This window comes from Cyanistes caeruleus, chromosome 13 (genome assembly GCF_971803275.1).
Source record: "Cyanistes caeruleus chromosome 13, bCyaCae1.hap1.1, whole genome shotgun sequence".
NCBI classification, from domain to species: Eukaryota; Metazoa; Chordata; class Aves; order Passeriformes; family Paridae; genus Cyanistes; species Cyanistes caeruleus.
This window is the reverse complement of record NC_141713.1, coordinates 1,908,870-1,924,007: the sequence shown is the minus strand read 5'-3', so window position 1 is coordinate 1,924,007 and position 15,138 is coordinate 1,908,870. Positions and strand designations below refer to the sequence as shown.

Here is a 15,138-nt window from a genome sequence, read left to right as displayed (position 1 = left end):
GCTCTGTCTTTTCACAACAGTAATTTTCCAGGGTAAAACATGGAGTTTGTGTCCAGCATTCATTGCTCTGGAGTTTATTGCAGGAAAATAAGGAGTGCTTAACTTTTCCTCAGCTTTTCTCTTGTGATCATGGTGTAAGAAGAGCTGCTTCAGGTATATTCTAGGAAAGACACACCTCACTTTGACTGCAGCCTGGAATTTGTTTGCTTCACTGGGTGCATTTGATGGGGAGAAAAATAAGCCAGTGATTAATCATTCAGTTTTGCATTTCTGAATTTCAAAAAAAATGTGTTTCTTTCTTAATGATTCATCTTTAAAACAGAGTCAGTAAAACAGATTAACTTGGATATTCTTGTAAGCCACATTTATATACAGGGGGGATTTTTCAGTGGGGATACTCCAGGATTATTGGGCTGTGATTACACAGGTATAAAACATGTTATGAGGACAGAAATGATGTTTCTCTTTAAAAGATAGCATAAAAACAATTTTGCTTTGGTGCAGATACTTCATGTTTAAGGTGAGACAGTTGTGATCCTAGCTGTGCATCCTCTCAGCTGAGCAGCTTCTGTCTGGGTGTGAGGGTGTCCCTTTGTACAACATATTTTCAAAGTGAACATTTTATGAAGTGATGAATAGAAATGGTTTTGATTATTAGTGAAATTTAATATTTTTTTAATGGAATGCAGTTCCAGTCTTCATACTTCTGAAGAAATAGGTTCTCTTCCTCAAATTCTTCATCCTAGCAACACTGTATTCCCTGGGAACATTGCATTAAATTTGGTGAAGCAAAACAGGTATTTGCTGTTAAATATTTACTCTTGAAACAACTTACTGTTTCAGTTGGAAGCAGGAAATTTTAAAGGAGCCTTTAAGTTGTCATATTGGAATGAAGAGTTTCCATAGGAACTGAAGTTGTTAAAATGTCCCTGGAAAACTGAACTTGTGTCTGTAGTTCCAAACTTAATTCCTGTATAAAGTTTTGTTTTTCTGTTTTGTGTTGCTTAAAGATGTTAAAATGGAGTTTTCAGCAGACATATCCTTTAACAAAATTAAAATAAGCTTAGAACCTTTGGGTCAAAGACACTCACATTTTCAGTGACCGTGTTTTGAACCTGTGTTTGGCTGGGCTTGATGACTTTTTACTGATACCCAAATGAGAAACCTCTGAATGAATTGTTGGTTATACAGTCCTGTGAAAATCAGTCAATAAAACATTTAGGCAAACTCTGTAGGAAATTACAACACAACCTTGAAAACACACAACTAAAAATAGCGTGGAGTGCTGTGCTGTGATTCAGGAGCTCTCTCTGACCAGAAATGCAGAGTCATTAAGCCACTCCTGGAGGTGGTGAAACTCAACATGCCTGGATTTGGACCTCAAGGAGGGGGAAGCTGGGTATCATGTGTTTGTCATTGTTTTATCTGGGATAAAACACAGTTTATTTAAATCAGAGTTGCAATAACATCTCAAGGGGGTGACTGTGCAGGTTGGGTCCTTCTAAATAACATGTGCAGGTGCAGAAATGGAGTGATTTTAACTCTGACCTCTGTTCCCTCACTCTTCCCCTCGCAGCACCGCTCAATCCTGCGCTTCTTTCTTGTGCAGGACAAATCTGGAAGCTCTTCAGAAGAAGCTGGAGGAGCTGGAGCTGGATGAGCAGCAGCGAAAGCGCCTGGAAGCATTCCTCACCCAGAAACAGAAGGTTGGGGAGCTGAAGGATGATGACTTTGAGAAGATCAGTGAGCTGGGAGCAGGGAATGGTGGTGTGGTCTTCAAAGTGTCTCACAAACCCTCTGGCCTCATAATGGCAAGAAAGGTGAGAGTCAGAAAGAACAACCTGGGGGTGGTGTTTATAGAGGATGTTGTCTCTGAAATACAGTGACTTTATTTAGAGAAATAATTGCTGTTGACACACAAAAAATACTATTTAATGCCAACTTTCAGAGAAGGGCATGTGTTTCCAAAAGTAGGAAAGGTTGCACTTCCTCATCCTATGTGAGCTTCCCAGTTTTTCAGAAGTAGTGTCACATGTGTTAGTAATGAAAGGATTGGCATTTGTTCCTCCTTTTTCCCTCTCACTCAGAAGCAGACCTAAAAAAGAAGGAGGCCTAAAAAATTACTGGAATTTATAAAATCAGACAAAAGTGGCAATATTCTGTATTCTGGGCAATAAGTTTAGAGGAATGGAAAAGGTATCACCTGTCTTAAGAAAAGGGCCTCTGTATGAGACTGGAGAGGGAAAGAGCTCACAAAACTGGGAATAGGGGAATGCACTGGAGTTCAGAGACATCTCCTGTTCTGTAGTTCCATCCTGGGATGCAGTTTCTGTGCAGGAAGGGATTTTTCCGTCTCTGAAAGTATTTTTCATGCTTTACAACCTGGAGCAGTTGTGACCTAGTTTGCAAGAGAACTGAGATGATTTTTTTTTTTTTCTTTTGGCTGAAATAGCTGGGTGGTTTTATTCTCATTTAGTTTACATGAGAAGGTTTCACTTCCTCTCACAATCCCTGGGAACAGAACACTCATCCTGGGACCCATTGTTTTACTACACTGGGAACTTCCCTTTTTTTTTTTTTTTTTTGATTGAAAAGTTGGAGACTTCAGGTATTTCTTTTTAAGAAGGGGACAGCATCATCTCCAGCAAAACTAAAGGAAAATTTGCTAAGAATAAACTATACTGAGGACACTGGCAGTCTAGGGAGAAGCAAAGGAAAATGCCCAATTCTGGGGATGTGAGAATTACAAAATGCACAAGTCACTGAGGTTTTCTTGAACTAAATCAATTTAATTGATTTTTGTTTTTTCACCTGCTGTGGGTTTAACAGGAGATTTTGCCCCAATTCATTAATATTTGATGCAACTGTTTGCTGAATTGCGATTTTTCATCCATTTATTAACCAAAATTTCATTTCCATCATTCTCTTTCCAGAATCTTTCCTTTCACATAAAGAACACACTTGTGTTGTATGGGATGAACAGTCTTGGGAGGGAAAAAGTACTGGGGAGCTTTTAATTGGAGGTTCAGCTCATTCCTTCCACTAATGCCCTACAAACACCTGGACAGATATTTTTCAGCAGCTGCCTCTGAGTCAGTGCATCTATGACACATTTCCCTAAGGAAATGTGCTGGAGCTAAACATTTCTGCTGGAGAAGTATTTTGTGAAAAGAGGATGGAATTCCTGCCTTTTCATGGGTGCTGTGTTGTGGTATTTTCCCTTGGCCACTAGGAGAACAAGGATGGGGTATTTTACAGTTAAATTGTAGAATAATTTGGGTTGGAAGGGCCTCTGGAGGTCATGAGATGCTCAAAGCAGAGTCAGCTCCAAGAGCAGAACACGCTCAGGGCCTGCCAGGTATTGAAAGCCTCTCTGAATGGCACAAATCAACCCTGAAGAGTAGATTTTCTTTTATTTAGTGGTCTTCTTTTTGCAGTTAATCCACCTGGAGATCAAGCCAGCCATCCGCAACCAGATCATCCGGGAGCTGCAGGTGCTGCACGAGTGCAACTCCCCCTACATCGTGGGCTTCTATGGAGCCTTCTACAGTGATGGGGAGATCTCCATCTGCATGGAGCACATGGTGAGTGCCCAGGAATGGGTTAATCACTGATGGGGAGATCTCCATCTGCATGGAGCACATGGTGAGTGCTCAGAAAATTGATTTACTGGGACTTGTTCACTGAGCTTTCCTGTAAACCCTCAGTGCCACCATCACTGCAGTCACCAAAGTTCTCTGCTCAGCTGAAGGTTTGGATTTGCTCTGCAAATCTGAGGTTGGGATTGGTAGGAGATGTTTTATCCCCTTCTCCAGTGTCTGCCTTGCACAAATGTAGCTTCCCAATTGCTTCTCTTTTATCCTTTTGTTGTATTTCAAAATATTTACCCAGTCTTGCTACTTAAACACTTGTTCTGATTGGGGTTCAGCATTGTTCTTTCTGTAGAATGGACCAGATCACTCTGATACTGCAGGCTCTATTTTTTCTTATTTATGTGAATCCATATTTTGTCCCTTTTTCATATTTTAGGGAAAATGCAAACGTGAAGAGTAGTGAACAAGCCCAGAGGAATCTTACACAACTTTTTTAATGCCAAAAAAAATATTTTTAACAGTGTTTCATTTTAATACAAAGTACACATTCTTCTCGACATCTGTTTGCCTTTCTCCAGCCATATGGACTCAAACCATGAAAAGTAAATTTTCTGTAATTAAAGGACAGTCAAATTTGTTGCCTCGCTTGGTGGAGATTTTTAACAACACAAAACACAATACAGCTGAAGACCTCTTTATTTTTTCCCCTGAAAAGAACAGTTTCTTTGGAGAGAAGCTGTATTTTTTCTGGAAAGTGCATGTGATTGTTTTAATGCTTCTCTGGTCCCTCAGAATTTTTAGAAGGAATCGATGGTTGCTTAGGAACGAGCGCTCACGATCCGGGTTTCAGGCATGTGAGAGCCGAGGGGAAGGTGTGCACCCCCCCAAAACACAAATTCCTGCTGGGAATTTGAAAGTTGAGCTCTCAAAATTGAAAGCAAGAGCGAAAAATAGGAAAGTAGGTGTTAAAAAACACCACTGTCTGGGCATTGTTTGAGAATATGTTAAATATCACAGGTGTGCACAGCTGTGGTTGCTGAAGGAGCCTGTGCATTCCAGAGGGGAGATGGTGATCCAAGAGATCATGTGGAGAAATAAAAGGCCTAAAGAGTCTCAATTAATTTGTCAATGGGAAAATCACCAGCAGCAGTCAGGGTTTGTAGGTTCCTAAGCAGGGGATAATATATCTGACAGGGAATATTATATCTGACAGCAAACATTTTCAATTTAAGAGAAGGCAGGGTGAAATCTGGTGGCTCAGTCTGGTCCAAGCCAACGTTTTGACACGTAGAATAACTGATCAATAAGTTATGAAATCAAAAGAGAGGTGGATTATTTAAATTATAGTCCTAATTTAGCATTAAGCTTAATGCAGATCATTGGTAGAAGCTTTTGGTCTCCTTTTGGATAAAAGATTGGATGAAAATCTCCATTGTGGTATTTTTTTTTTTTTAAATGGTTACCACTCAGAAATCTTATTTTTAGCAGTGTGTTACAAAACCTAAGCAGGATTATGAACAAAAAGTTGGAGGTGGAACAGGAATGAAACTTGAGTGTTTGATATTTTTAGGTACCTAAATTCAAGATCAGTGCCTAACTTTGCTTAGCAGCAGGTATTTAACAGGCAAAAGGACTGGAGGCAGCTCCTGCAAGACACTGAAGGCTGCAGCCAACACGAGGCAGCTGAATTGTGTTCAGCCTTGTCTAGGATCAGAGCTGGTCCTCAGGGAAAGGGAAAAACAGGGTTTTTTCTGTACAAAATTATGGTTAATATGCCAGTGTCTCAGCAGAGACAGCTGTCCAGAAATCCAGACTACTTTAACAGGAGATTTCTAGAGAGATTTTTTTTTTCTGCTGGTGTATTTTTAATCAAGTGTGGAGTATGTGGGTGTGTTTTTAACAAAAATACATGATCAGATAAGTGATAAGTATTTATATAGTTCCCTTCTCATAAGAGTTGTAGATTTTAGTCCTCAAATAATAAACCTTTGTGTTCCAGGTTTTTTTGCTTTCACCAAGTGTAAATGTTGATGAAAAGTTCCAAAGGGGAGGTTAAGGCAGGAGGCAATTAATTACTCCAGTTGTAATGGAGTCTTGGGAGTTATCCAGTGCTGATCCAGACAACAGGATATGGTTTTAAATTTGAAAAATAACTTTTCAATATCTTTGGTTGTATATTCTCTGGTCCAGAGAATCCAGACTTTATGCACAAGTCTATTGTTGAATCAGTTGCTAAAAATAAACAGCATTTTTCCCAGTTTTCCTTTTGAAAAGCTCTTAGCAACAGTGGGATATATTTGCCTTTGCTGGGGGTGTGTGTGCATGCAGGCAGTTTATTTAATCTAATAAACAAGGCCATGGCTTACCAGGGAACCTTCAAAACATTTTCTCCCAGTTTTGGTTCCTTCTGTGCCAAACCAACCTTCCATCCTTGGGAGAGTCACCCTGGACCTGCAGGACTGACAGAGGCAACTCCTCCTGTGCAGGGAGAGGAGTGGGATGGGGCTCTGGATTCTCTCCTGATCCTGGGCTGCCCAGAGCAGCTGTGGATGCTCCTGCATCCCTGGAAGTGCCCAAGGCCAGGCTGGATGGGGCTTGGAGCAGCCTGGGATAGGGAGAGGTGTCCCTGCCCCAGCCTTAGAGGTCCCTCCCAACCCCATCAATCTGGGATTTTCAATCAGAAAACTCTGTCTCTTCCCTTATGATGAGTTTTCAGCCCCATAATCAGGATCAATAAAATATTTTCTTTCTGTCTTTTGGGGAGGAGGATTATTATGGATGGCTGTGACAAGAAAAAAAATGCATTGAACTGAAAATGACAGAAACCTGTGAAATCATTCCTGCTTGCTTGTCACTGTTTGTGGACAGCGCTTCCTTAAAGAGATCCAAACCTTGGAAATGCTGCTCTGGAAGAGCATTGTGTGCAGTGTTTATTTGAGTGGATGTTGTAAGTGGCCAAATGTTTGTTTAAAATAAACACAAACCCGACTGATTCCTCCTGAGAAGTGATTTATTTGTTTCAGATTTGCACCACAACAATGTTAAAGCAAACGTGAAGAGCAATTTTTTTCTTTTTTTTTTTTTTTTTTCTTTAACAAATTCAGGCTTCAATTTACAGCACTGCTTAAAATATTTTAGAGCAACTTGATTCAAGGTTGACTTTTCAAATATTTCTTATTAGGATGGTGGCTCCTTGGATCAAGTGCTGAAAAAAGCTGGGAGAATTCCAGAGCAGATCCTGGGCAAAGTTAGCATTGCGGTGAGTGGGAATGGCACATCTGGGGCTCGGCTGGGCAATCCAGGGATGAGGGAAAAGGGAATATTCCCCAATTTTTCAGTGTGTTTTTTCATTTTTCAGTTTCTTTTCTGAAGCATCTTTGTACGTGGTAACTGTGGGCACTGGGATGAGTAACACATTCTGCTGTGTGTGCTTGGACTCGCCGCTCTTGGATCAGTTGATGCTTCTGGAGAAGAGCTGAATTAACACTTCCTTAATTTTCAGTATTGCCTTTTCCTCTCTGTGTGCAGAACTGCCAGGAAGGGATTGGATTTGTTTTTCTCTTTTCTAGTCTGAGCTGGAGGTACCCATTAAAACTCAGTGTTGATTGGCAGTGATTACATTTTGGGATTTCTGTTGAGCTGCATGCGTTTGGAATTCTTGTACAGACAAAGCATTCAACTCTCTCTTCTGCTTCCTAAACTAATTTCTTTTTCATTTTTGTCTAGGTAATAAAAGGACTCACATATCTGAGAGAAAAGCATAAAATAATGCACAGAGGTGAGATAAAAGTTTGTGTTGTAACTTTCTTTGAGTATAATTTTTATGCACATTAAAATACCTCTTTTTTTCTGTGCTCGGTTCTTTGTGGTTTCACATGACTTTGGTTCAAAGGGATTTTCTTGTGTAAGGAAAACTTTTTGTTATAAATCCAAATCTCTTAGTATGACTATCAGGTGTCTTCAGCTTCTGTCTTCCTGCTGCTTATCTGGGTTTATAATCTATGCCTGAGCTGCTGTTCTTTCATTTTATGTGCACACAAAACTTGTCTGTGTTTGAGACTGATTGCAATTAAAACCTCTGACCTAAATTTCGTTTGACTGTTCAGTAGTCATTGACATTAAAGTTTTTAAAAGAAGCTCTCCTTTTTTCCCATCTGTCTTACATTCACATGCTGTTTATTGAGAGCTGTCGTGCAGAACTGCATCCTTTTTTGGGTTAAAACAATTTAAAAAACATCTAAAATGGGAGTGTGGCTTCTCCTGGGTCTTTAGTTACTTTAGAATAAATATATTGGATTATTTTCTGATTTTACTTGCCTTTTTTAAAATCCAGCTCCTCCATTAATCTGTTGCATGTTCCATTAAAGAAGAATGACCCTTGGAACAGTAATAAATCCATTATTGCTGCTGTGGCTGTGATGTGAAGGTGAAGCTGGAGCAGTGGTGTTGCCCTTTGTGCGACCCACAGCAGCTGCTGGAGCACAGGAGAAGATTCAGATTATAAAATATCTGCAGCAGACATTAATACATGTCTAAATTTACATTTATTGCCCAGACCAAAAAGAGAAATCAGCAGTCCCAGCTTGCACAAGCTGTTGTAGGATCACCTTACACATGAAAGTTGTGTTTATCACACATTCCTGGCTTGTGGGGTTTTTTTAAAACAAATATAGCTCTCTTGTGGAGCAAAGAGGTTGGAGGGAGACTCTAAACATTTCTGGTGACAGTTTCAAAGTCATTTGTCTCAGTTCAGAGCATAAGGACTCCAGGGAAAGAGATCACCTTATTTTAGGGCATCCTGGAACAGTTACTGCTGCTTCTTCTTGTTCTCAAGTCAGCCACAGCAGTGGGCTGTTACTATGTTGGTTGCTTGAGGTTTTTGGGTTTTTTTTTAGGTTGATCTTGCTCAGCTGAGACAGCAGTTTTTATTTATTTATTTTCAGTTTTACAATCTGTAAATCTGATAAATCCAAAATGAAGCCGTCCTGATCTCGTTTGAGTGCAGCTTAACCTCATGGTATTCGCTACGCCAGAGATTACTCTGCAGGTTCATGGACCAACAAATCCCTCTTCTACAACAAAAATTCCTCTTCCCCATTGTTTCCAGTTTTACTGGGTTGAGTGTGCCCTGCAGTGTAAAATTCCATGTCCACACTGTGGTTTTTATTTTATTTTTCAGCTCAGTTTCCATCCTGTGTGCTCTGACAGCAGCAGGAGTTTGTGACCCTGTGCACTTCTTGCAGAAGCTGCTCTATGATCACATCACATCTGTGATGTCTGATAAAGAGGGAGCCAAAATGACATTTTTGGAGTTGACCATGGCTGGTTCTGGCAGCTAAAAGGAGAATCAGTCAGAACAGTCAGTGGTTTTCCCATCTCTGGACAGCCAGAGCCAAACTTGCAGCTTCTGTCCTCGATGCTCTCCATGGGTCTGTCTGTGCCACAGACTCTGTGCATTTTTTGGACAGCCCTTATGAATGTTGGAGTGCAGGTGAAGCTGCTTCTGGCAGTTTTTCCAAACTGCCTCTTCCTTGGATCCCAGCTGAAATAAACAGTGCTGGTAAAAGCACTTTTCCTGTAACTGTGTCAGCATTATTTTATACACAGCTCTAATAATTGCAGATTTCTGTGCTTTGCTTTCTCTGCTGCACTGACAAGGTGAGAACAGCATCTCACATGGGCTGCTTGTTCTCACTGTCCATCCCTGGGGAAAATGTGTGCACTTGGTGGGCTTGTTTTCAGCAGGATTTATTGGAGTTGTGCTCTGGGGAGAGTGGGTGACTTAAAAATGGAGAGACATCCCTGTTAAACATGAGAACATAGCAACAAAGGGCCAAAAAAATCTGTTCTTAAATCTACAGGCTTGTGTGAACTCATTTGAAGGAAGGAATTTCTTCCACTGCTGTGTTCTATTACTTGTGTGGCAATATCAGCAAGTTTGGAATATTTAACCTAAAGTGCTTCCTTGCACAGCTGTGTCCTGGACTGGGGAAAACTGTTCACTTGTCATTCCAGACAGCTCAAGGAAGAAGTTTTTGGGGCTTGTTAGAGCAGGAATGGAAAATACAATCCTTTTATAGAGGAAAATACAGTTCTTTTATAGAGGGTTTGCTCATGTGGAGCGCTGGGCTTTGTGTTCTGCTCCTCTCTGAACAGACAGGAATGAAATCACAAAACCTCTGGAAGTTAAAGTGGTGGGATCCAAGGCAGGCACGGGAAAGGAAGGGGTGAGGAGCTTGATTATGCTGGCTATTTTAATAATATCTTCTCTTCTGTTAAATAAAGGTATCTGTGGTGCTGTAGGAGTTTAATCCTCTCTGGAAAGTCTCTCCTTGCAGAGAAGCTGCCTTGTAAAGTTTTGAACCCCAGCTGGAGGCAGCAGGTACCACCCAGCAGGAAAGTGTCACTGCTCTGGTCCAGGGTTGCAGTGCCAGAGGATTCTCGTGAGATCCTGCCTTGGGAAATGGGAATTGATTGGAGGATCCCAGTAATGTGCTGCAGGGCACATCTCTGGTCTGTGTCCTCACATGTCTGCTCAGTAGCTGGTACAGAGTGAATTCTGGGCTGAAGGTGTTATGGCAACTTCCAGGGCCACCCTTCAGAAGGAACTTGAGGGACAGAGCAGAGAAAGGAACCTCTTCCAAAGATTATCAGGCATTCTGGAAACTTCTCTGTGTTACCAGCTCCCTTTGCAGTGTCATAAATCCATCCCCCTGGCAAAGGACTTCTCTAGAATTCTCTTCCTGGCTTGTCTGGGATGGTATATAAAATATCTTGCACTTTCTTTAAAACTGAAATGCTTACATAACACATTTTAGGCTCCTTTTGTCTGCTCCTTGCAAGTTCCAGCATACATTTTGCAGGATGCTTTGGCATTCCTGTTCCTCTGGCAATACAAATCTCTGGTTTCCAGAGAAACTGCTCGAGTGCTCAGAGGCTCTGGAGTGAAAATAGAATAGGTGCTACATTTAGAGGGGTGGAGAGGCAGCCTTCCAAACATCACACTGATCACATGGGATGCCTTGTGTGGAAAATGAAAATACTCCAGGGAGGAGAAGCTTTGTGCAGAAATCCAGTGAGGAGATGGGGTTGCTGTGCTGGTCTGAGAGCTGCAGTGTGGCTCTGCCACCTGCAAAACCACTCAGGGGAAAAGAGAGACCAGGGGGATTCTGAAACTTAAAGATGCTCACAAACAGAATTTGGTTTGGGGCACTGACAGTGGAATGGTAATGATTTTTTTCTTTGCCATTTAATTATGAAGTATCAATGAACTCTGGAGATGAAAGTGAGGATTTACATCTTTGTTCTGAGTTGAATTTGTAGCTGTGCACAAATCTGGGTACCTGGGGTTTGTTCATGCTCTGCTGTGCTTCCAGGGTGTTTTGAAAACACTGTTTTTTCCAACCTTGCTTTTGCACAGAGCTTTGGGTGCAGATTCCTGTGCAGTTGGGAATCTCTAATCTCTGCTCGCTGCTTCCCTGCTCCAGCTGCTTGGGCTTTGGCTTTGGTTGTTTTTCAGCTCCTGCTGGAGTTTTAAACTGCCAGGTCAGGCTCCCAGCCTGGATTCTTCCCATCCCTGTGGTGAGGTCTCAGCAGGCAAGGCTTGCCCAGAGGAGGCAAAGCTTGCAGAAGGTCCAGCTGTGTGCCCAGCTGGCCAGAACCTTTCCCAGGGGTGGGGAATTGAAAGCAGCACACTACAAAATACCTGCCTGGATTTTCCATACCCAAATCAGACCAGGAAACTGTACCTGGAGAGTTTCAGTTGTCTGGAAAGGGATGTCAGGGACAAAAACATAGAGCCACAATTTCCCAAAGTAGATAATTATCCAAACTTTGTGTTACTGCTCAAAAGGGAGCTGGGGGAAAACAGCTGAAATTGTTTTATTGTCCCCTTCCTATGGATTTTGCTCAGTGAGGTATAAACCTCCTGCATGGTGATTTTTGTCACATCAGTGCCCTCTTCACAGGACATCCCAAGCAAAGGGCAGCTCCTGGGACAGATCTGTGCTTAAAAGTGAAAAACAAATGAAAATGTGACAGCCTACAGACTTCTGAGTCTGCTCTAAAGTGAAATTATAATTCTCTTCAAAACAATTTTCCAATTCCCTTTTTTCTGCAGCATTACTGTGCCAATGTGGGCTGTTGGTTGCTTATTTTGATAATATGTTGGTAATGACCAGCTAAGCAGTGAGATACAGTGAAAAACCTCCTTACAGCTATAAAAGAAACACTGAACACTTGTTCCCTGTACCTTTGTGTTCACAAAGAGCTGTTATTAGTTGCTAAGCTACCAGTGACCCTTATTAAATTTCCATTTAGGAAAAGTGATGAATTCAAAATCATGAGGGGGCTCTGTCACTGGAAAAAAACAACCTCAAATTATTTAAAATATACATTTTCAATAATAGGAAAATTATTTTTTCAAAGCCTTAAAAACAAAAAACAAAAAAAAAAAAAACCCCAAATCTAAACTAACAAACAAGCCCAAGACCACCACCCCAAAAACCCCAATACACCCAAACCCAGAAAGCAGGAACCCACTCCAAGGAGTGTTTGGCCACAGGATGATTTCTGCCTATGTAGCTATGAAGGAATGAGAGCATGGCTGCTGTAATTCATTGACCTTTGTAAAATAAATATGTAGGGCCTCCTTATTGATCATTTCTAGGCAAAGTATCATCATTCAGGAGGAGTTATGCTGTTGCACACTTATTTATCTCAAAGGAGAGCATTTATCTGCAAGGAGGATGTGGATGCCCAAACCTAATATTTAATAGGGTGAAATCAAAAAGCTGACAATCTTTTTTACATGTGTGATTTTGAATATTTCTTTTTATTTATCTGTAGTTAAACAGAATCTGTGAGATGGATCTGGGAGGGACCCAAATCTCTGATTATTCCAGAGAAGGGCCAGAACAGTGTCACAGAAGGGAAGCATGTGAGAATTCTCACCTTGCATTGTCAGATTTCCTGTTTTATCTCCTAAATTATCTATTTTGGTTATTTTTTTTTTTCCAGATGTGAAACCATCCAACATTTTGGTAAACTCTAGAGGTGAAATCAAGCTTTGTGACTTTGGTGTCAGTGGGCAGCTGATAGATTCTATGGCAAACTCCTTTGTTGGCACACGCTCCTACATGTCTGTAAGTACAGATTTAAGTGCAGATTTTACAGCTCTGGCTTTGTTAGGGTTGAGTTGTCCCAGTTCTGGTGATCAAACAAGAACCAACTGTTGCTGTTCAGCTCTTCCAGCATTCCAGGAATACTCTGATGTCTTATCAGAGTGTGTGGGGGGGAAAGAACTGTTGCAGGAAAAGCCAAAAAGTTGGAATATTTATAACATTCCAGAGGAGCTTTGGCTGTGTCTACACTGCAGAACCCAGTCAGTTCTTGCCTTTGGGGGCTGCAGACTGTGTCTCCCAGAAAAGCCCAGTGTTTATGGTTTGTTTTCCTTGGGAAGTGTGGTTCTCTTCCCACTCCAGCATTTGCTGGGGTCGCTCTGTAGGCAAAGTGCTGCCTCACCAGCTCCTGTGGGATTGCTCCCACATCCCAGCGTGGCTGCAGCAACAGGAGGAATCCTGGGAGTGGGCAAGGAATTAATCTGGGGCTGTTTCCAGGGTGTTCTGTGCTCCTGGGGATGAGGAACACCTTGGAGCTTCTTTCCAGATGAGCTCTCTGTGTGATGTGCAAGCCCCAGCTAATGGAAATAACAGCTCTTTTATTCTCACACACCTTGTTCAGCACACAATTAACTGCTGCACTTGTTCCCAGCTCTGGCTGTAGGATTAAAACCGTGGGCTTAGACTTAAAGAGAAAAAAGCTTTCATGCTGCCTCTGTTCAGCAGGAGACTTGCACTGTCCTTGTGCCATTTGTGACACACCTGAAATCAGCCTGGGCTTGAAGCTCTCACATCTGGGGGCTGTTGCTAATGAGCAAAAGCAAATCCACAGCCCCGGCTCATCCTTGCTGCTGCCTTTCCCTGGCTCTTCCAGAAGGGATGGAGCCAAGTGCTGTCTGCCTTCAGCTTTCTTCAATTTGTTGTTTTTACAGACTTAGGGTTGGCTTTGCTCTCTGGCATCACAGACCAAGCCACGAGGGGGCTTTTGTCTTGGTAGTGAACATTATTACATACAAACATCCCTTTTTACCACATGGAGGTGTGTAAAAACAACAGAGTTTAACTTGAACAGATTTCTACATTTTAATTATATTTTTATAGCAAGTGCTCTCTCTGTTTCCTGCTCCTTCTCATCCACCCCACCTTCCTTTGCCCTTATATTTTATTAAAATTGTGGGATTTGGACATTTCTATTGCTGTCCAGCAGTTGTGTGGTTTGTCCAGATGGCTTTGGAACTGACTGAGGTGGGACACTGGAGAAAACTCAAATACAATCTCAGTAAATGCTACAAAACTAATTAAACAAAGCTATCACCCCCTTATGGCAGAAGGAAAAAGCTTTCTTGCATTCTCACATTCTCTGAGAGGGAGTTTCAAATTACATATGTATTTCTTCAAGATGTGCATGTAATCAGAGAAGAATCTGCACCATTTTGGTAAAATACGAGCTTGATTTTTAAAAGCGGACACACAAGTGAACGTTTTCTTTGAGAACTCTGAGTAAAAATGGATTTAAGGGTGAAGTAGATCAATGTATTAATAATTTCTGGAACCATATTCAGCACTGAACATAGACTGACAAAGCAAGTGCAAGAATTAAGGAAAAGGAGTTGGTGCAGCACTCATCTGCTGGTTTTGGCAGAAGCAGGAGGTGGATACACTGCTCAGAACTGAGGATCTGTGAAGCACTGGAATAGCCAGATACACTTCTGATCATGATTCAACTGACCAAAAAAATCCCTTACTTAAATATCTTTACAGTGTGTGAATCTCCTGAAGACAATACAAAACAGATTTTTGGCTGAGTCTGATCTTGCCTGCAGAGCCTTGTGTAATACTTCCATTAGATATCTGCTAAAGAAATAAAACAGCACATAAGAGGATAATTTCTGAAGAGTCTCACAGTTGTTTGGGGAACTTCAGGAAATACAGAGGACAGATTTCCAGGAAAATACCAATGAAGCCACTCGTTTGAGCATGCTGTACTAATAAGTTGGGCTTTAGTCCTTTAGTTTATCCAGATTATTGAAGAATATTATTTCTTTTTTTGTAATTTCTTGTTACAAACCTGCCTCTCCTCCCCTGTGTTTTGCAGCCTGAGAGGCTGCAGGGCACTCACTACTCGGTGCAGTCGGATATCTGGAGCATGGGGCTGTCCCTGGTGGAGATGGCCATTGGCAGGTACCCCATTCCCCCTCCTGACTCCAAGGAGCTGGAACTGATGTTTGGCTGCCCTGTGGAAGGAGATTCTCCAGTCACAGAGACCTCACCCAGGCAAAGAGCACCTGGCAGACCCATGAGCTGTGAGTTACTCTCAAACTGATTTCCAATACCTTTCCCTGCCAGCTTCAAATCTTCACCTGATCCTGGTCTGCACAGTGGGGCTTTAAACTTCTAAAAAATCAGGGTTGTACTGGGCACCAGGC

The 15,138-nt window shown here is 41.7% G+C and overlaps 1 protein-coding gene across 2 annotated transcripts in view; it reads left to right on the top strand.

Moving 5' to 3' along the window:
- The window catches only part of MAP2K1 (mitogen-activated protein kinase kinase 1), a 32,728-nt gene that overhangs the window by 13,204 nt on the left and 4,386 nt on the right, over positions 1 to 15,138 (top strand). The window contains exons 2-7 of one of the 2 annotated variants that reach the window (XM_086848717.1): positions 1,610 to 1,820; positions 3,438 to 3,584; positions 6,775 to 6,852; positions 7,320 to 7,371; positions 12,612 to 12,736; positions 14,808 to 15,015. In XM_086848717.1, coding sequence (XP_086704843.1) covers positions 1,610 to 1,820; positions 3,438 to 3,584; positions 6,775 to 6,852; positions 7,320 to 7,371; positions 12,612 to 12,736; positions 14,808 to 15,015 — 821 coding nt within the window. Of the gene's footprint in view, positions 1 to 1,609; positions 1,821 to 3,437; positions 3,585 to 3,613; positions 3,646 to 6,774; positions 6,853 to 7,319; positions 7,372 to 12,611; positions 12,737 to 14,807; positions 15,016 to 15,138 lie in introns of those variants that run through there. The other variant, XM_086848718.1, reaches the window with a different exon arrangement.